Genomic DNA, 21,300 nt, shown 5'->3' with positions numbered 1-21,300 from the left:
AGATAAACAATAGATCAATAAAACCAAGTTGATTCTCTAAAAAGACTAACAGAATTGATAAGCCTTTAGCTAGACTGAAAACTCAAATTAGTAAAATCAGGAATGAAAGTGGGGACCTTATAGAATAAAAAGATCATGAGAATCTTACAAACAATTTGCTATACCAGCAAATTAGATAACCAAGGGGAAATGGGCAAATTCCTAGCCACACACAAACAACCAAAACTGACTGAAGAAGAAATAGAAAATCTGAATGGGACTGTAACAAGGAAAAAGATTGAATCAACAGTTTAAAAACTTCTAATAAAGAAAAGGCCAGGGCCAGCCGACTTTATTAGTGAATTTTATAAAACATTAAAGAACTGATACCATTCCTTCTAACAATCTTCCCAAAAACAGAAGAGAAGAGAATCTTCCTAACTCATTCCTTGAGGGCAGCACTTCCATGATGCCAACTCCTGACAAAGATACCATAAGAAAAAAACTCTAAGGACCAATACCAATTATGAGTACAGATGCAAAAACCTCAAAAAAAAAATCAGGAAATCAAATCCAAAAACATATTAAAAGGTATACAATGGGACCTAATGGGATTTATCCCAGGAATGGGAGGAAGGCAAGTGCAACATATGAAAATCAATGTTAATAAAGGGGAAAATCACATGATCATCTCAATTGATACAGAAAAAGAATTGACAAAATCTAGTATCTTTTCATGATAAAAGCATTCAATAACCTAGGAGTAGAAGGAAATTTCTCAACTTGATAAAGGGCAGCTATGGAAAACCCACAACTGACATTGTTCTCAATGGTGAAAGACTGAAAGTTTTTTCTCTAAGATGAGGAATAAGACCAAGATAATCTGCTTTCATCACTGTTATTCAACATCATACTGGAAGTTTTAACCAAGGCAATTAAACAAGAAAGAGAACTAAAATGCATCCAAGTTAGATGAACCATGGGTTTGGGCCCTGCCTCGGGCTCTCCGCTGTCAGCACAGAGCCGGCTTCAAATCCTGTCCCCCCCCCCGCCTTTCTCTCTGCACCTGCCCCATTCACACACTCTCTCTCTCTCAAAGTAAATAAACCTAAGCAATTGTTTAAAAAGAATAAAAATACTTAGGAATAAATTTAACCAAGCAGGTGTAGGACTTGTAGACTTAAAACTATAAAACACTGAAAGAAATTAAAGGAGACCTAAGTATATGGAAAGATATTCTGTGTTCATGGGTCAGAAGACTTAATATTCTCCAAATTGATTTACAGATTCAATGCAATACCTTTCATTCTCACTGCCCTTTTTTTTTTTTACAGAAATGGAAAGCTCAGATGGAATTGCCAAGGTGTCAGAATAGCCAAAATGATCTTGAAAAAGATAAAGTTGGAGGACTCAAACTTCTCAATTTCAAAGCTTACTACAAAGCTACAGTGATCAAGATAGTATGGTACTATCTAGATATGTAGATCAATGGATTAGAATTGAAAGACCAGAAATAAACCTATAGATTTATGTTCAATTGATTTTTCTTTTATTTTTTTAATTTTCTAAGTTTATTTATTTTTTGAGAAAGAGAGAGCAAGAGCAGGGGAAGGGCAGAGAGAGAAGAGGACAGAGGATCTGAAGCAGGCTCAGCAGAAAGCCCAGTGTGAGGCTTGAACTCAAGAACCATGAGATCATGACCTAAGCCAAAGTCAGAGGCTTAACCAACTGAGCCACCCAAGAGCCCCTGTGTTCAACTGATTTTTCAACAAGGACACCAAGACTCAGGGGAAAGGATATTCTCTTCAGCAAACACTGCCTGGACAACTGGGTAACCCTCTGCAAAAGCATGGAGTTGCATTCTTGTCTCACAGCATATACAAATATTAACTCATAATCGATTGAAGTCCCAAAGGTAAGAGATAAAACTATAAAACTCTGAGAAGAAAACACAGGAGTAACACTTTATGAGCTTGGATTTGGCAGTGGATGGATTCTTAGCTCTAGCACCGAAGTATAAGCAATGGAAGAAAAATAGATAAATTGGATGTCAACAGAATTAAAAACTTTTGTGCACCAAACGTCATTATATGAAAAAGGAAAAAACAACCTACAAAATGGAAGAAAATATTTTTTTTAAATTTTTTAATGTTTATTTATTTTTGAGAGAAACAGAGACAGAATGCGAGTGGGTTAGGGGCAGAAAGAGAGAGAGACACAGAAGCAGAAGCAGGCTCCAGGCTCTGAGCTGTCACACAGAGCCCAACCGGGGCTCGAACTCACAAGCTGTGAGATCATGACCTGAGCCGAAATCAGACGCTCAACCAACTGAGCCACCCAGGTGCCCCAAGAAAATATTTTCAAATCAAATATCTGATAAGGACCTAGAGTCCAGAATATATAAAGACGTCTTACAACTCAACAATGAAAAGACAAAGAAGCCAATTAAAAAGTGGTCAGTAGGGGCGCCTGGGTGGCGCAGTCAGTTAAGCGTCTGACTTCAGCCAGGTCACGATCTCGCGGTCCAGGAGTTTGAGCCCCGCGTCAGGCTCTGGGCTGATGGCTCAGAGCCTGGAGCCTGTTTCCGATTCTGTGTCTCCCTCTCTCTCTGCCCCTCCCCCGTTCATGCTCTGTCTCTCTCTGTCCCAAAAATAAATAAACGTTGAAAAAAAAAATTAAAAAAAAAAAAAGTGGTCAGTGGACATGAATAGACATTTCTCCAAAGAAAAATACGCAAATGCCCCCAAAGCACATGTTCAACATCATCTGGCAAATGCAAATCATAACCCCAATGAAATGCTATAATTTTTGAAAGTGGGAAATAACAAGTGTTGGCAAGGATATGGAGACTGGTGGGAATGTAAAATGGCCTGGATGCTGTGGAAAACAGATTGGCAGTTCCTCAGAAAGTTAAACACAGAATTCCCACATGACCCAGCAATTCCACTCCTAGGTATATAGTTAAAAGAACTAAAAACAGGTGTTCAAACCAATACTTGTACACAAATGCTCAGAGCAGTACTATTGACAATCACCAAAGAGTGAAAAACACTAACATATCTGCCAATTTATGAGTGGATACACAAAATGTGGTATATCCATGCAAGAAAATAGTAGTTAGCCATAGAAAGGAATGAAGTACTGATACATATTAGAACACGGATGAACCGTGAAAACATGCAAAGTAAAAGAAGCCAGTCATAAAAGGCCATTTATTCTCTCATTCCATTTATAAGAAACATCTGGAATAGGCAACTCCATACAGACTAAAAGCAGATTAGTAGCTGCCAGGGTCTGGGGTGACAGAAGGGTAGGGGGAAATGACTGTGTAATGGATACACGGTTTATTGGGGGGGGGGGGCGGCGGCAAAATTAGAATTAAAACAAGCCGAGGGGCGCCTGGGTGGCTCAGTTGGTTAAGTAGATAGCAGTGATAGCAGTGATGGTTGTATAACATGGCACATGTACTAAAAGCCACTCAATTATACACTTTAAAATGGTTAAGGGGTGCCTGGGTGGCTCAGTCAGTTAAGCAACAAACTCTTTTTTTTTTTTAATGTTTTTTTAATTTATTTGAGAGAGAAAGAGCCAGAGAGAGAGAGAGAGAGCAGGGGAGGGGCAGAGAAAGAGAGAGACACAGAATCCAAAGCAGGCTCCAGGCTCTGAGCTGTTAGCACAGAGCCCAATGCGGGGCTCAAACTCACGAACCATGAGATCATGACTCGAGCTGAAGTCAGACACTCAACCAACTGAGCCACCCCGGCGCCCCCAGCAACCAACTCTTCGTTTTGGCTCAAGTCATGATCTCAGGATTTGAGATCAAGCCCCGTGTTGGGCTCCGTGTTGGGTGTGGAGCCTGCTTAAGATTCTTTCTCTCCCTCTAACGCTTGTGCTGTCTCTCTAAATAAACAAAATAATAAAATTGTTAAAATGGTCAATTTTATGTTATGTAATTTTTACCTCAATTAACTTAAAAAAAATACATAAAACACACAAAACAGTTTTATATTTCCTTAGGTACATGGATGTACCGTGTCTATAAAGGCATAACCAATTGTCCAGGATACTCTCCAAGCTGGAATTAGTACTAATGCCAAGAAGGATTGCTAAGGGATATTTTAGCTTGAAATATATGAATTAAAAAGAAATTATTTTTAATAGAAAATGTAAATTAGTCTGTGCATGGTATAAATTCTGGAGGAAGAGCTTTGGAGGCAAATTTCATGGGAAATCCACTTTCCACCTTACATGTTTCTGCATTATTTGAAATGTTAGCAACATATGTACCATTTTATAATCAGATCAAGAAATCAAGCAAGGAAGAGAGCCGGAAGCTGGGGAGCGGAGGGGACTGATGAAATAGAGACCAAGGCTCATAGTCTGTAATCTTACCTCTCGCACCCATCTGCTGCCACTTTGTGAATACCTATAAAAGCATGAACATAAAAGGGGCCAGCAGGTTCTCCCAGAGACTTCTAAGAAGGAGACAAAGCCAAGGTATTCTGGCAACAACACACCTAGGCCAGAGTGGGGTAGGAGAGAGACTCACAAGGAATAGTGGGATCTGACACCCTGATCATGGCAACCTGGCCCAGATGGACTGAGCCTCCGAACACTGGCCATGCCCACAGCCTGTGGATCCCTTCTGCAAAATCTGGCGGACTGGACTAGGAGTGGATAGATGCCTGATGCCAGGACCAACAGCTGAGTGCAGCGATGGAGGCCTTTAAGACACTGATACCAGCTCTCTGCTCACCCAGACTGACAGTCATTAAAGGAAGCAACAGAGTCTGCTCCAGAGGACTTTTCACATGATGCAAAGAGCTGGTGTGGCTGACAAGAGGGACAGAACCTCTGAGACACCCCAATGGCCAATGCCATGGCCATGAGAATGAGCGTTCACACAAGGTCTCAAATACACATAAACAGAAGCCACAGACAGTGCATAGCCCAACAAGCAGCGGACGCCTAGCAAACCCTCATGCAGAAAAATGAATGCTAACACGCATGCTAAAGCCAGAGCCACAATGGCCTTCCAGATCCCAAAGGACGCCCGGCATCTCTGCATCACCTGCGTCCGCACTTCCAGTCCCAGCCCTGAATCCTGGAATCGCAGCTTTCTGTGAGCTCCCGGGAGACCTGGCTGCACAATTGCATTCTTACACACGGCAGGGCAGATCCAGGTTTTGTGGGGCCTGAGGTTTATATAATTTGGAAGGCCTACTTTAAGAAAAAGAATACAAAATTACAGGCTTGAAATTGGCAAGTGAATAATGAAGGACAAATAAAGAAATTACAACAAATTGTAAATTCTCAAAAGTTGGCAAATACCAAAGCATAGCATCATGTATATATTAGCTCACCTTCCCACCTCTATCATGCTTTTCCTACATCTTTTTGCAGCATAACCTTTGGTTACTTCTGAATATGATGATTTTGTAATATCATTTTTGATAGAAACTTATTTATTATAGATACTCAGGATGCCATGAAGTAAAGTATGATTTCTCATGCTGACTTACACACTGTTTGTTCTGAGTAGCTCTGCTAGTTGCTGCACTGAAATCACAGGAATTCTGATCAATTCCCTTTCACAAAATTCACGCCAAAATAAGAGAAAAGTATGGCATGTTTATAATGGTCTCACTGCATTAGCAGGTATATTCCCGACAAGACAGAACCTCAGTTTTAAGCGGGCATCAGTGAGAACAGAATCTTCCAGTTACGGTTTTACATGTCTAACAAGAGGAAGAACTTTCTACAGAGCAGCTTTTATCTCCATACTTTTCAAGCCTCCGTTTTCCTCCCCCGCCCACCTACTTCTGGTGCCTGGCACTGTAGGGCATGTTCATATCACCGTAGCAGCATGTGTCGCTGCATCTTCTTACCATGACACAGTAACTGGTGAGAGCCTTCCTGGAAGCCATTTCTAGTGGAATGGTTGGCAAGGATGTATCTATTCCCCACGGTGACTGTGAACGACATAAATCTGTCTCATTTAACCCATACTAAGTACACATATCCCAGCTCTGTTTCTCCTTAGTCATGTCCCAAAAAGGGCCGCAGCCACTCCAACACCACCCAGTAGAAGAGTGACAGAGGTGGTCAGACAGGGGGAGACAGAGGGCCTCTTCAACTGTCTTGCTTTCAGAAATTTTACATGAAAGCATACTAGCCTGTGAATGCACTGTTTGGAGGCCCTCCCATGGGCTCTGACACTTAAGCTTCTGGAAATCCAAACTGGCTATGAGTATTCCTAAGTAAAACCCCTTACTTGAAGGAAAGCTGCATGAGTCTCTTATTGCTGCCGCCAACAGGAACAGAAACAAGTGACTGGAAAGTGTAGAAAGAGCAAGACTTAAGAGGCTAGTTGGGTCTGTGAAATATACTGCAAGCAAGAGATAACGGCCGACCTCCAGAATGATGGGAATTAACAAATGAGGGGACTGGTCAATCCGAAAGGAGGCACGAACAAGAGGAGAGAGGAGAGAGATGTGGCAAAAATGTGGATGGACAGGACCTGATGAGGGAGGAGACCTGTGTGCAGGTGGGCGGAGTCTAACGGGGGGGGGAGTGACTAACAGTTGAGGGCGGGGCTAAAGACTAGGGTGGCCTGATAAATGAGTGGACTCTGAAGACCAGGGCCATGGACACACAAAATGTGAGTAACACCCACACGGAAAGGGTCTGCCTGACAGATAATAAGCAGTGACTACTGATGAGTGGGGGACTGGAAATAAGATGAATGGGCCTGGAAATGGGAGGGCAGGGCCACCTGTGCCAGGCCCCCTTTCTACCCAGCACCACAGATGGGGACAGAAATGGGAGGGTACCCCAATGAGCATCTCCGTGTTCTTCCCTCCCCTGATCAGTTAGAGAATGCAGCCGTAAAGATTCAGTCATGGTGGCGTGGCAACATGGTGCGCCGGACGTTACTGCACACAGCACTCAGGGCCTGGGTCATCCAGTGCTGGTGGAGGTCAATGCAGGCCAAGATGCTGGAGCAGAGACGGCGCCTGGCACTAAGACTCTACACCTGCCAGGAGTGGGCAGTGGTGAAAGTGCAGGCACAGGTTCGGATGTGGCGGGCTCGCAGACGATTTCTTCAGGCACACCAAGCGGCCTGCATCATCCAGTCTCACTGGCGCTGGCATACCAGTCAAACCCGGGGTCTGATCCGGGGCCGCTATGAGGTCAAAGCCAGCCGGCTGGAACTTGACATCGAAATTCTCTTGACCTAGGGCACTAGTAGAGCCAAGGAGACTGGATCTCTCTTCCAATAAAGACACTTAACTGAGCATACTCTTGCTCTTTGGAAATTAGAGCCATGAAAGAGGGATCAGCCCATCCCAGGGTACCCCACTCTAGGCCCTTACTCTTAATGCAAATCTGACCCATCCTGTACCCAGAAGAGACCCCAGGACCAAGGACAGGCTCTGACACCTCAGCCAGCCCGACCCCAGCTCTCTCCACAAGCAGGGTTAGGCATTGGGCTTTATTTTTCTGCAGCCCCTCCCCAGGCATCTCCATTCAAGATAGGACACCAGAGAGTCAGGCTGCAGCCAGAGCCAGCTGGGAAGACCAGGATTCCACAGGCCTATGCTAGGCAGGGTCCTCAGGGCCAGTGCAGTGTTTGACAGGGAGCCAGGAAGACAGGGCACCCAGCTGAGCAACAGCAGGACAGGAGCTGTGCCTCACTGGGGGATAGTCAGCCAGAGCTAGCCTCTGGGGAAGACCAGGACAGGAGCCCAGGAGCAGCAGCTGTGCCTGCCGCTTCCACCACCAGGGGTTGAGAGACAAGGTTTCCCTCCCCTCTGCTGGCCACTTCCTGGGAAAACCAGGCACTGTGGGGGAGGGGAGAGAGAGCCCAGGGAGGTAGGGCTGAGGAAACAAGCAGAGGGAGTCCAAGGGTAGACAAGGACTGTCCCTATGCCACTGGAAGTCATTGGTTTAGGGATATGACCTCTAAATCTTACCACATCTTCAGAAGCAGCTCTTCTGGCCTCCCCCCAAGATCCACTGTATTTGCCCCAACCCTCCCACAGATGGCCACGCCCCCTGCAGGGCCTGTCTCAGGAGCTGATGGCCTGTGCTGGCTGAATTTCTTGCTAACTCTCAGCACCCAGGCTCAGCCCTCTGTCTCTGTCTCTCACAGCCTCTGCTTGGATGCTCAAGGTCCCTCAGATATTTGTCTCTGAACCTGCCTCCCAGAAGCCTGAGGCTCATGACCCTCCCCAGGTGTCTGCAATGGGTGGCCTTGCCTGAGAGGTGGGAGGAAGTGTACAGAAATCAGAGGTCCTCAGGGGCCTTGCATCTGGGTAAGGCTTCCCCTCTCCTCAGGGGTGTGCGTGCATGCGTGTGGGGCTCAGGGGAGGGTGTTTCCAGAACAGCTATGGCAGAGACGGGGATTCAGGGATCAGTCTGACACCCATTGCCTCCAGTAGCTGCAGGTGGCAGTGATGCAGCCATAGCTTGCTCTTCCAAAGGAACCCCTCCAGGAGCTCTGGACACAGCTCTCATCTGCCCGCCTCGCTGGCGTGAGAGGTAGGAGACTCGCTAGGTCTGCATGCTGAATATGGCAGAATTCTGCATGACTTTCCCTGTAGGCACCACCCCTGCAGCGAGAGATGGTTAAAACCCAGGCTGGCAAGGCTTTACTTCTCTGATTCTCAACCTATGTTTCATTGGAATCCCCTAAGACACAAAACATACCAATGCCTGGGCACATCCAGAGATCCTACTTTTACTGGTCCGTGGAGAGGCCTGGACATTGGAATTCAATGTGCAACCATGATTTGAAAACCGTTGAGTTAAGCCCTTCCCAGCTCAGGTAATATAGCCCACTAGGCCCACGTGGTCCTACCTGGGGATGGTGATGCAGAATTCCAAACTGCTCGCCAGGCTCAAGGTAATTAAGGCTTTCCACTCTGCGATGAGCTAAGAATGCAAAGTAAAACAGGGATTCAGAGGGAGAGCTCCTTTGGTGGAAAATTCTTGGAAGCAAGAAAACACAGGTAGCTGGGGCTGGGATGGGGAGAGGCTGTTGGGGGGAAAATACGTGGGGCCTCTTATCCCCAGAGACAGGACCCCAGGAATATGGCACCATTCCTGTGTGAGCAGTGGAGACTCAGGGACCAGCCCAAGAAGGTCAAGCTTCATCCAAGGTCTAAACTACCACCTTGGGTGTCCCTCTAATGGCCGGGGGTCTTGAGAACCGGAGGTGTCTGGACCTGTGGGTGTTGGGCAACAGACAGCCTGAGGCAGAAGAAATCAATGGACATAGGATGGGAATCCACAGAGAGGATCTCCTTTAGCAGCCAGGTCTGTGGCTAGAGTCGGCCTGGATTGGTGGAGACACCCAGAGCTCCTCAGCAGAGGTGAGGCTGTAGGTGGGGCTTTCAGAGTCAGACCTCTCAAACCCTCACAGAACATCACAGAACTTCCCTTCTCTTCCCCATCATCATTGAGAATTGAGCTGGAGAAGGAACTCTCCCTGAGAATACACTGAAACACTAGAAGTAGGGATGGGGGGGAGGGGGAGACGCTTGTAGCCTTGGGGCAGGAGTGGTCCTGAGCACACTCTGGGGGACTTTGTATCCCCATTCTTGCTCTTTCCCCAAGTGACATTGTGTCCCCAAGAGATATTGCCCTGTGCCTGATCAACAAAGAAATAAACTGACCTTCAGACTGGCCCAGCATACTAGGCCCCTAAGAAGATAGTTCAGCAAGTAAGGGCCCATCTCGTACTGGTCCCTTGCAGCTCTGAAAAAGGATTCCCAGATGGCATTTCATTCTTGCTCCCAGGATGCTCACCCCATGCTCTCAAGCCCCTCACCTGATACATCTCCAATCTCAGTTCTGATTCTACCATTCAGGGCCTCCATCCTGCCTTGTCTTCTGCTTCTCTCTGTCCCACATGGCAAACCCAAAATGAGATGGCGCTGTGCAATTACAAGATTTGCAGTACAGATACAGTAATTAAGATAGTGCAGTATTGTTGAAAGAATAGATCAATGGAACAGAAGAGAGAGCCCAGAAATAGACTCACACAAATATAGTCAACTGAACTTTGAAAATGGAGCAAAGGCAATCCAATGGAAAGGTTTTTTTTCAATGAATGATGTTAAAAAACAACATCCACATGCAAAAAAGGTGAAGCCAGACACAGACCTTACACTTTTTACAAAATTAACTCAAAATGGATCACAGAAGTATAATACTCCGAGAGCCGTGAAAGAATTGATAAGCTGGACCTCATTAAAATAAAAGCTTCTGTTCTGCAAAAGACGGTGGTTATGAGACATAAGAAAAGAAACCACAAACTGGAAGAAAATGTTTGCAGAAGATAGTTGATAAAGATTTGTTATCTAAAATGTACAAATAACCCTGAAAACTTAATAATAAGAAAATGAACAACTCATTAAAAATGAAGAAAAGACCAAGCAGACACTTCACCAGAAAAGAGGTACGGATGGCAAACTAGCATATGAAAATATATTCAACATAATACATTATTAAAGAATTGAAAATTAAAACAATAATGAAATAACCCTACACATCTATTAGGAAGTCAAAAATCCAAAACACTGACAACACCAAATGCTGGCTAAGATGTGGAGCAACAGGAATGCTTATTCAATGCTGGTGGGAATGCTAAATGGCACACCCACTCTGGAGGACAGTTTGGTGGTTTAATACAGAACCAAACATAGTCTCCCTATATGATCCAGCAATTCAGCTTCTTTGTATTTACTCAAGTGAGTTGAACACTTATGTCTACACAAAAATCTGCATATGAATGTTTATAGCAGTTGTATTCACAATTGTCAAAAGTTGAAGGCAACCAAGAAGACTTTCCAATGGGTAACTGATAAACTTACTGCGGTACATCCATACCACAATGGAATATTTAGTGAAGAAACAAGCTGTCAAGCCACAGAAAGACATGGAGGAATTTTGAACTTAAAGCTGAAAAGGTAACATATTGCATGATTCCAACTATATGACATTCTGGAAAAGGCAAACTATGGAGACAGTAAATGGTTGGCAGGTGTCTGGTGGAGGGAATGAGGGATGAACAGGTGAAACCATAGGAGCATTTTATTCTGTATGATACTATAAATGCAGATACATGAAATTATGTATTTGTCAAAAACCAGAGAACTACAAAACACAAAGTGAGCTCTGATGTAAACCATGGGCTTTAGTTAATAATAATGCAGCAATACTGGTTTGTCAATTGTAATAAATGTACCACGCTAATGCAAGATGTTAATAATAAGCTAAACTGTGTGCAGCAGGATGAGGAGCAGGGAGCCCATGGGACCTCTATTTTCTGCTCAATTTTTCCATAAACCTAAAACTGCTTTAAAATGAAAGGCTGTTAATATAAAAAATAAAAGGCATAATGACTAGAACAAAAGTACTAAAGCTGTCTGCATTTGTTTTTTTTTTTTAATTTTTTTTTCAACATTTATTTATTTTTGGGACAGAGAGAGACAGAGCATGAACGGGGGAGGGGCAGAGAGAGAGGGAGACACAGAATCCGAAACAGGCTCCAGGCTCTGAGCCATCAGCCCAGAGCCCGACGCGGGGCTCGAACTCACGGACCGCGAGATCGTGACCTGGCTGAAGTCGGACGCCCAACCGACTGCGCCACCCAGGCGCCCCCAGCTGTCTGCATTTGTAAACAGCTTGATTATGTACATAGAAAGTCATTAATTATCTACTTGAACACCTACTTGAATATGTGAGTTTAGTAGAGTCATGGGATATAATGTCAATATACAAAAATCAATTGTCCAAAGAAGGTATATAAATGGCCAACAAGCACATGAAAAGATGTGCAGCATCACTAATCATTAGGGAAATGCAAATCAAAACCATGATAAGATATCACTTTGTATCCATTAGGATATGAAGACTTTTCTGAAAAAAACCAACAAACAAAAAAACCCAAAATAGCAAGTGTTGGCAAGGATGTGGAGAAATTGAAAAGTTTGTGCATTGCTGGTAGGAATGCAAAATGGTACAGCTATTGTAGAAACTTGTATGGCAATTCTCAAAATATTAAAAATGGAATTACCATGTGACCCAGCAAGTCCAGTTCTGGGTATACACCCAAAAGAAGTGAAAGGAGAAATTCAACAGATAGTATGACCCATGGTTATAGCAACATATTCACAATAACCAAATGGTGGAAGCAACCCAAGTGTCCATTGATAGATGAATGCATAAACAAAATTAGCACATATGGAATGTTATTCTGCCCTCAAAAAGAAGGAAACATCAACATATTTTATAATATGAATGAATCCTGAGGATATAATGCTAAATGAAATAAGCCAGTCACAAAAGAACAAATACTATTATGATTCCTCTTATATGAAACTTCAAGAGTAGCCAAATTCATAGAGACAGAAAGTAGAATGGTGTTTGCCAGGGGGAGGGGGAGGAGGGAATGGGAAATTAGTGTTTAATGGATACAGAGTCACGGGGAGAAGATGAAAAAGATGGATGGTGGTGATGGTTACATAACAGCATGAATATATTTAATCCCATAGAAACATTCTCTTAAAAATAGTTAAAAGGGCAAATTTTATGTCATGTATATTTTACCACAGTAAAAAAGTAAATTATAACTAACAAAAAACTGGAAAATGAAATTAAACTTAAATAAGCATTTCCAATAGCATAAAAAAAAAATCAAATGCCTAAGAAACAGAAATAGAAGATTTCCATGCTGAAAACTACACAACATTGCTGAGAGAAATTAAAGAAGACTGAAATAAATGAAAAAATATGCCATATTCATGAATTGAGTGACAATATTGCTAAGATTACAGTTTCCCACAAATTGATCTATATATTCAATACAATCCCAAACAAAATTCCAGAAGATTGTTTTTGTGCAACTTAAAAGGCTGATTCTAAAACCTATGTTGAAAAGCAAAGGACCTAGAACAGCCAAGACAGTCTTGAAAAAAATCAAATAAAATTGAAGAGCTTACCTCACCTGACCTCAAGCCTTACTAGAAAGCTACAGTAATTAAGACAGTGTGGTGTTTATTAAGATAAATAGATCAATGAAACAAAATAGAATCTGGAAACAGTCTCACCCATTTGTGGTCAACTAGTATGATCTAAGTCCTACATGTAAAAGCTAAAAAGAAAGTTTCTAGGAAAAAAAAAAAGGAATGTAGTGATATCCATGAAAATGACACAGTGGATGGCTCCTAGGCCCATTCCTCCATAGAAACATCAAAAAGTCAAACAAAAACTATCAAAACCAACTTTGTCAGAACTCTACAAAACAGTCAAAAGTTTACAGCAACCAAATGAATGCTGATTAAAGAAAAAGGCAATTTAAAAACAGTAGGAAGATTTTGTGGAATTTTTACTTGCCATTGTCCCATCCCTCCTCTTCAGAATGAGGGCTGTCTTGCAGATGGCAGCCCAGTGTGGGACCTGGTTACTGATTCCAGAGCAGAGCAGACCATAGAATCATGTTTGCTGGTCTAATCTGTCTGGGTGTTACCTGAAGGACTAATGCAAGGCACCTGCCTTCGGTTTGCCAATCTCAGAGCTCATTTGGGGTGGAAAAGCAGTAAGCGTTCCTGGAACAATGTAAGGCAAATGAACAACCTCAGGTGTTTGGGGGAAAAGATTACATATTAGGCACACAACAGAGTGCTAAAAGCCTCATGGGAAAATCTGGGTGTAGTTTCCTTCAGAAATTAAGGCATTCAAAGTGCCTGTGTGTACTGGGAAATTAAAAAAGCCATGTTCATGACCAGGGCAAGACTTATGCTCAGAAGACACCTGCAAAGACCTAAATCTTTCATCCCTGTCTCATCCCTAAGCTGTTTGGAAGCAAAGACTAAGGCAGATGGCCAGGCTAAATGGCCTGGCTAAGTGTTGAGGGAGTGTCCCAGTGCAGAATCAACTTGCAAAAAGTAGAAGAGTTCTTTTTTCTTCTCTCTCTTGGAATTCAAGAAATTTTCCAATAAATCACTAGCTGAACACAGGTAAAGGAAGACAGACTTCAGAGACCACACATTACAAAGAACATAGACTTGGGGAGCTTGGGTGGCTAAGTCGGTTGAGCATCCGACTTTGGCTCAGGTCATGATCATATGGTTCATGGGTTCAAGCCCCATGTTGGGTTCACGGCTGTCAGCATGGAGCCTACTTTGGATCCTCTGTCCTCTTCTCTCTTTGCCCCTACTCCATACACATGCATGCACACACACACACACTCTTTCTCCCAAAAATACATAAACATTTAAAAAAGAACACAGACTTAAAATAATAATTTAGAAAAGTCACTAACCAAACAACCATAGCCCACAACAAGCCACAAAAACACAACTTGGGAAGAGAGAAGATTCTGACTTCCAGAGTTGCCACATTATAATCAAAATGTCCAGTTTTCAACAAAAAGTTACAAAACATGTGAAGAAATAGGAAAGTATGACACATTCACAGGAGAAATGACCAGAAATTGTCCCTGAGGAAGCACAGACATTGAGTCTACCAGAAAAAGAATCTAAATCAATGGTCCTACATATTCTCAAAAAGCTACAGGATATCAGAGACAAAGAGTTAAAGGAAACTGGGACAACAATGTATGAACAAATAGAGAATATTGATAAAGAAAAATAAATTATAAAGAGGAACCAAATAGAAAATCTAGAGTTGAAATGTACAGTAACCAAAATGAAAACTACTAAAAGGTAGTTTTCAGCAGATTTCAGCAGGCAGAAGAAAGAATCAGTGAACTTGAAGATAGGACAATCCAGTCTGAGGAGAATAAATAAAAGAAGAATGAAGAAAGGGGAACAGAGCTTAGGAGAGCGAGACACCATCAAAAGTACTAAAATATGCATAATGGGAATCCCAGATTAAGAGGACAGAGAGTAAGGGACAGACAGAATATGTGAAGACACAGTGCCTGAAAACGTCTCACATTTAATAAAATACAATAATCTAAATACCCTAAAAGTTCAATGAACTCCAAGAAGGATAAACATAAAGAAACCCACACTGAGGCACTTTATAATTAAATTGTCTAAAGCCAATGACAAAAAGAGAATCTTGACATTAACCAAAGAAAAATTCATCATGCATAAGAGACTTAGTAAAATTAATGGATTTCTCATTAGAAATCAGGGAGATGAGAAGGGAGTGGGATATTTTTAAAGAGCCCCTAAGAGACTTTAGATTCAAAGACACAGAAAGGTTGAAAGTAAAAGGATGAGGGGTGCTTGGGTGGCTCAGTTGGTTAAGCGTCTGACTTCGGCTCAAGTCATGATCTCACAGTTTGTGAGTTCAAGCCCTACGTCAGGCTCTGTGCTGACAGCTTACTCAGAGCCTGAAGGCTGCTCTGGATTCTGTCTCCCTTTCTCTCTGCCCCTCCCCTGCTCACACTCTGTCTCTGTCTCTCTCAAAAATAAATAAGCATTAAAAAAAAAAAAAGTAAAAGGATGGAAAGACAGATTCCATGCAAACAGTAAACAAAAGAGCTGTAATGGCTGTACTATTACTATTTTAAAATGTCTATATTAAAAAGAGAGATCTCGGGGTGCCTGGGTAACTCAGTCAGTTAAGCTTCCGACTTCGGCTCAGGCTGTGATCTCATGGTTCGTGGGTTTAAGCCTTGCATTGGACTCTGTGCTAACAGCTCAGAGCCTGGAGCCTGCTTCAAATTCTGTGTCTCTTTTTCTCTATGCCCCTTCCCCACTTGTGCTCTCTCTCTCTCTCTCTCAAAAATAAATAAAAACAATTTTAAAAATGAGAAAAAAGAGAAAGATCTCAAACAGAAAGGGGACAAAAATGTCAACCAGCAATACTATATTCAGCAAAACTGTCCTTCAAGAATGAGGTAAAAATATGGGGCGCCTGGGTGGCGCAGTCGGTTAAGCGTCCGACTTCAGCCAGGTCACGATCTCGCGGTCCGTGAGTTCGAGCCCCGCGTCGGGCTCTGGGCTGATGGCTCGGAGCCTGGAGCCTGTTTCTGATTCTGTGTCTCCCTCTCTCTCTGCCCCTCCCCCGTTCATGCTCTGTCTCTCTCTGTCCCCAAAAAAAAAATAAATAAACGTTAAAAAAAAAAAAAAAAAAAAAAAAAAAAAAGAATGAGGTAAAAATAAAGACTGCCCCAGACCAACAAAACCTGAGGGAGTTTTTCACCATTAGACATGCCTTATGAGAAGAACCAACAAGAGTTCTTTAAACTGAAATGAAAAGACATTAAACAGGAACATGAAAGCATATGAAAGTATAAATCTTACTAGTAAAGGTAAGTATAAAGACAAATACAGAATACTGTCATACTGTAATGGTAATGTAATGGTAATGTAAATCACTTTTAACACTGGTGTAAAAATTAAAGTACAGAAGTATTAAGAATAACTATAAACAGGCGCCTGGGTGACTCAGTCAGTTAGGTGTCTGACTTCAGCTCCAGGCATTATCTCACAGTTCGTGGGTTCGAGCCCTGCATCAGGTTCTGTGCTGGCAGCTCAGAGCCTGGAGCCTACTTCAGATTCTGTGTCTCCCTCTCTCTCTGCACCTCCCCCACTCACACTCTGTCTCTCTCTCAAGGATAAATTAAAAAAAAATTTTTTTTTTAAACAATAACTATAAACAAAGTTGTTAATGAAAGCACAAATTTTTAGAAAAGTAAAATCTGGGGCACCTGGGTGGCTCAGTCGGTTAAGCGGCAGACTTGGGCTCAGGTCATGATCTCACGGTTTGTGGGTTTGAGCCCCGCGTTGGGCTCTGTGCTGACAGCTCAGAGCCTGGAACCTGCTTCAGATTCTGTGTCTCCCTCTCCCTTTGCCCCTTCCCTACTCACATGTGCACACGCGCTCTCTCTCTCTCAAAAATAAACATTAAAAAAATTTTTTTTTAAAGGTAAAATCTGACATCAATAACAAAACGTGTGTGTGGGGGATAACATGTAGAGTTTTTATATATGATTAAAGTTAAGTTGTTACCCCTTAAAATAGACTAACATACCTATAAATTGTTTTATGTAAACCTCACAATAAGCACAAAGGAAATAACCCAAAGTAGGTACACAAAAGATAAAGAGAAAAGAATCAAAGCATATCACCACAAAAAAATCCCTTCAAATCACAATAAAGACAATAAGAGAGTAAGATAGGAATAAGAGAGCTACAAAAAAGACATAAAACAAAATGGCAAGAGTAAGTCCTTACCTATCAATAATTACTTCAAATGTAAATAGACTAAACAATCCAATCAAAAGACATATTGTGGATGAATGGATTTACACTTGATCTTAGCCAAAAGGTCGAGAAGCATGGATGAATGGATTTAAAAACAAAGTCGGGGCACCTGGGTGGGTCAATCGCTGAGCATCCAACTCTTGATTTTGGCTCAGGTCATTATCTTAAGGTTCAGTTAGTGAGTTTGAGCCTTGTGTCAGGTTCCACACTGACAGAGCAGAGCCTGCTTGGGATTCTCTCTCTCCCTCTCTCTCTCTGCCCCTAACCCCCTCAAAATAAACAAATTAATTAAAAAGAAAAGGAAATCCTTTAAAAAAATAAGATAAGAAATAAAAACAAAACCAAACAACATGCTGTCTATAAGTCACCTTAGATTTAAGGACACACATAGGCTACACGTGAAGGGATAGAGGAAGATATTACATGCAAATGGGAACCGAGAGCAGCAAAGATAATGATTAAAGGGTCAATGCAACAAGAATATATAACAGCTTGAAATATGCGTACACTCAACATCAAAGCACCTAAGTATACAGAGCCAATGCTGGCAGATATAAATGGAGAAATACACACCAATACAATAAAATAGTAGGAGACTTTAATACCCCACTCTCAGTAATGGATAAATCATCCAGACAGAAAATCAATAAGGAAACAGAACTGAACAACACTATAGACCAAATGGCTCTAACAGGCCTATGTTAAACATTCCCCCCAACAGCAGCAACATATTCATTTTTCTCAAGGGCACATTTTTTTCTCCAGGATAGATCATATGCTAGGTCACAAAACAAATCTTAATAAACTTAAGAAGAGTGAAGTCATTCCAAGTATCTTTTCTAATCACAATGCAATGAAAATAGAAATCAGTAACAGAAAGAAAAGGGGGAAATCCACGAATACATAGAAATTAAACAACAAACTCTTAGCCATTGAGCCAAAGAAGAAATAGAAAAGGAAATTAGAAAATATATTCATAAACAAACAAAAGTGAAAATACCTTATACCAAAACTTGTAAGATGTAGCAAAAGCAGTTATACAAAGGAAATTCATAGCAACAAATGTCTATCTAAAATAGAAGATTTCAGGGGCACCTGCCTGGCTCAGTGGGTACAGTATCTGACTTTTGATCTCACAGTTGTGAGTTCAAGCCCCACACTGGACACAAAGCCTACTTAAAAAATAAAAATAAATAAGTAAATAAAAATAGAAGATTTCAAACAACCTAACTTTATACCGCAAAGAACTAGAAAAAGAACAAACTAAACCCCAAATCGGTAGAAAGAAAAAAATAAAGCAGAAATAAATGAAACAGAGAATACAAAAACAATTTAAACATTGATGAAATTAAGGGTTGATGGACTAAGAAAAAGAGAGAAGATTCAAATAAATAAAATTGTGAGTAAAAGAGGAAACTTTACAATTGATGCTACAGAAATAAAAAGAATCATAAGGGACTATTATGAAAAACTATATGCCAACAAACTGGGCAATGCAGCAGAAGTCAAAAAATTCCTAGAAACACATCATCTATCAAGACTGAATCAAGAAACAGAAAACCTGGACAGACCAATAACAAAAAGGAAGGCTAGAGCAGCAATCAAAACACTCCCAACAACAGAAGACATGAATACACATTTTTCCAAAGAAGACATCCAGATGGCTAACAGACACATGAAAAGATGCTCAACATCAGTCATCATCAGGGAAATACAAATCAAAATCACAATGAGAGACCACCTCACACCTGTCAGAATGGCTAAAATTAACACAGGAAACAAGTGTTGGCAAGGATGTGGAGAAAGGGAAACCCTCTTGCACTGTTGGTAGGAATGCAAACTGGTGCAGCCACTCTGGAAAACAATATGGAGGTTCCTCAAAAAGTTAAAAATATAACTATCTTAGATCTAGCAATTACACTACTAGGCTTTTACTCAAAGGACACAAAAATACAGATTCAAAGGTGTACATGGATCCTGATGTTTGTAGCAGCATTATCAAAAATAGCTAATCTATGGAAAGAACCCAAATGCCCACTGACTAATAAATGGATAAAGAATAAGTGGCATATATGCAATTGAATATTACTCAGCCATCAAAATGAATGAAATCTTGCCATTTGCGATGATGTGGGTGGAGCTAGAATGTATTATGCTAAGTGAAATAAGTCAGAGAAAAACAATACCATATGATTTCACTCATATGTGCAATTTAAGAAACAAAACAGATGAACATACAGAATGGGGGACAAAAAAGAGGGAAACAAACTGTAAGAGACTCTTATGGATGGAGAACAAACTAAGGGCTGATGGAGAGAGATGGGTGGGGGATGGGATACATGGGTGATGGGTATTAAGGAGGGCACCTCTTCTGATGAGCACCGGGTGTTGTATGTAAGTGATGAACCACTGAATTCTACTCTTAAAACCAATACTGCACTGTATGTTAACTAACTAGAATTTAAATAAAAGTTTGAAAAAAAAAACCCACTCTCAACAAATAAAAGTCTAGGACCAGATAGCTTCATGGGTGAATTCTACCAAACATTTAAAGAAAAATTAAAAACAGTCCCCAAACTCTTACAAATTAGAAGAAGAGAGAACACTTCAAATTCATTTTATGAGGCCAACACTACCCTGATACAAAAGTCAAAAACACCACAAGAAAAGAAATCTTCAGGCCAATATTCTTGATGAATATAGATGCAAAATCCCTCAAGAAAATACTAGCAAACCAAATTTATTAGCTCATTAAAAGGATCATACAAAGTGACCAAGTAGGATTTATCCCTAGAATACAAAGATCCCAGGGACCTGGGGGCTCAATCGGTTAAGCATGTGACTCTTGATTCTGGCTCAAGTCATGATCCCAGGGTCATGGGATCGAGGCCCATGTCAGGCCCCCCGCTGTGAAGCCTATTTAAGATACACTCTCTCTGCTGCCCCTCTCCTCCACTCCCATTCTCTCTCTCTCTCAAATAAAAAAAACAAAACAAACAAAAAGATCCCAACAAACGCAAATGAATCAGTGTGAGATACCACATTAACAGAACGAAGGATAAAAATCACATGATCATCTCAAGATGCAGAAGAACATTTGACAAAATTCAACACCCTTTTGTGATTAAAACAAAACCACAATTCTCAACAAATTAGGTATCAAAGGAACTTACGTCAGGGGTACGCAGACGGCTCAGTCAGTTAAGCAACCTATGCTCAGGTTCATGAGTTCAAGCCCTGCATGGGCTTCTCTATCTCCATCTCTCTCTGTCCCTCCCCCATTCTTTCTCAAACATAAATAAACACTAAAAAAAAAAAAGACACTTATTTAGAAGGAACATAATAAAGGACATTTACGGAAAGCCCAAAGTTAATAGCATACTCAGTGGTGAAATCATACTCAGTGGTGAAAAGGTGAAAGTTTTTCCTCTAAGATATGGAGCAGGGAATGGGTGTCCACTCTTATCTCTTCTATTCAACATAGTACCAGAAGTCTTACTCAGAGCAATTAAGCAAGAAAAATTTTAAAAACTCTAAATCCAAAAGAAAAAAGTAAAACGATCTGTTTGCAGATGTCATGATCTCATATGTTAAAAACCCTAAAATTACACACACACACACACACACACACACACACACACACACACACAAAACCTGTTAGACTTAAACACTTTCAGTAACGTTTCAGGATGCAAAATCAACAAACAGACAAAACTCAGGTGTATTTCTTTGTTTTTTTTAATTTTTTTTAATGTTTACTTTTGAGAGAGAGACAGAGTGTAAGGGGGGGGAGTGGAGTGAGGGGGAAGAGAGGGAGACACCGAATCAAGAGCAGGTGCCAGTGTCTGAGCTGTCATAAAGCCTGACACAGAGCTGGAACTCACGAACTGTGAGACCATGACCTGAGCCGAAGTCGGACACTTAACCAACTGAGCCACCCAGACGCCCCAATCAGTTGCATTTCTATACACTAAAAATGACCTCTCTGAAAAGTAAATTAGGAAGACAGTAGCATTTACAATAACATCAAAAAGAATAAAATACCTGGGAATAAACTTAACCAAGGAGG

At 41.5% G+C, this 21,300-nt stretch overlaps 2 protein-coding genes across 4 annotated transcripts in view; one reads left to right on the top strand and one right to left on the bottom strand.

The window, feature by feature from the left end:
- The window catches only part of LOC121011263 (IQ domain-containing protein F5-like), a 52,689-nt gene that overhangs the window by 23,516 nt on the left and 7,873 nt on the right, over positions 1–21,300 (bottom strand). Inside the window, exon 2 of one of the 3 annotated variants that reach the window (XM_040445529.1) lies at positions 8,843–8,916. The exons of 1 other annotated variant lie outside the window; for it this stretch is intronic. Coding sequence is in view for 1 of the 2 variants with exons in the window: in XM_040445527.1 (XP_040301461.1) it covers positions 5,868–5,906 (39 nt within the window). In the remaining variant the exon portion in view is untranslated. Of the gene's footprint in view, positions 1–5,867; positions 5,922–8,842; positions 8,917–21,300 lie in introns of those variants that run through there. One more of the 3 variants, XM_040445527.1, reaches the window with a different exon arrangement.
- Positions 6,319–7,277, top strand: IQCF6 (IQ motif containing F6). Its single transcript, XM_040445533.1, has 2 exons — positions 6,319–6,640; positions 6,852–7,277. Exons 1-2 carry the CDS (start codon positions 6,626–6,628, stop codon positions 7,218–7,220), a joined length of 384 nt encoding a protein of 127 aa, XP_040301467.1. The 5' UTR covers positions 6,319–6,625; the 3' UTR covers positions 7,221–7,277.

Source organism: Herpailurus yagouaroundi, unplaced genomic scaffold (assembly GCF_014898765.1).
Source record: "Herpailurus yagouaroundi ecotype Mexico unplaced genomic scaffold, PumYag 193, whole genome shotgun sequence".
NCBI classification, from domain to species: Eukaryota; Metazoa; Chordata; class Mammalia; order Carnivora; family Felidae; genus Herpailurus; species Herpailurus yagouaroundi.
This window is presented reverse-complemented; position numbering and strand designations above follow the sequence as displayed.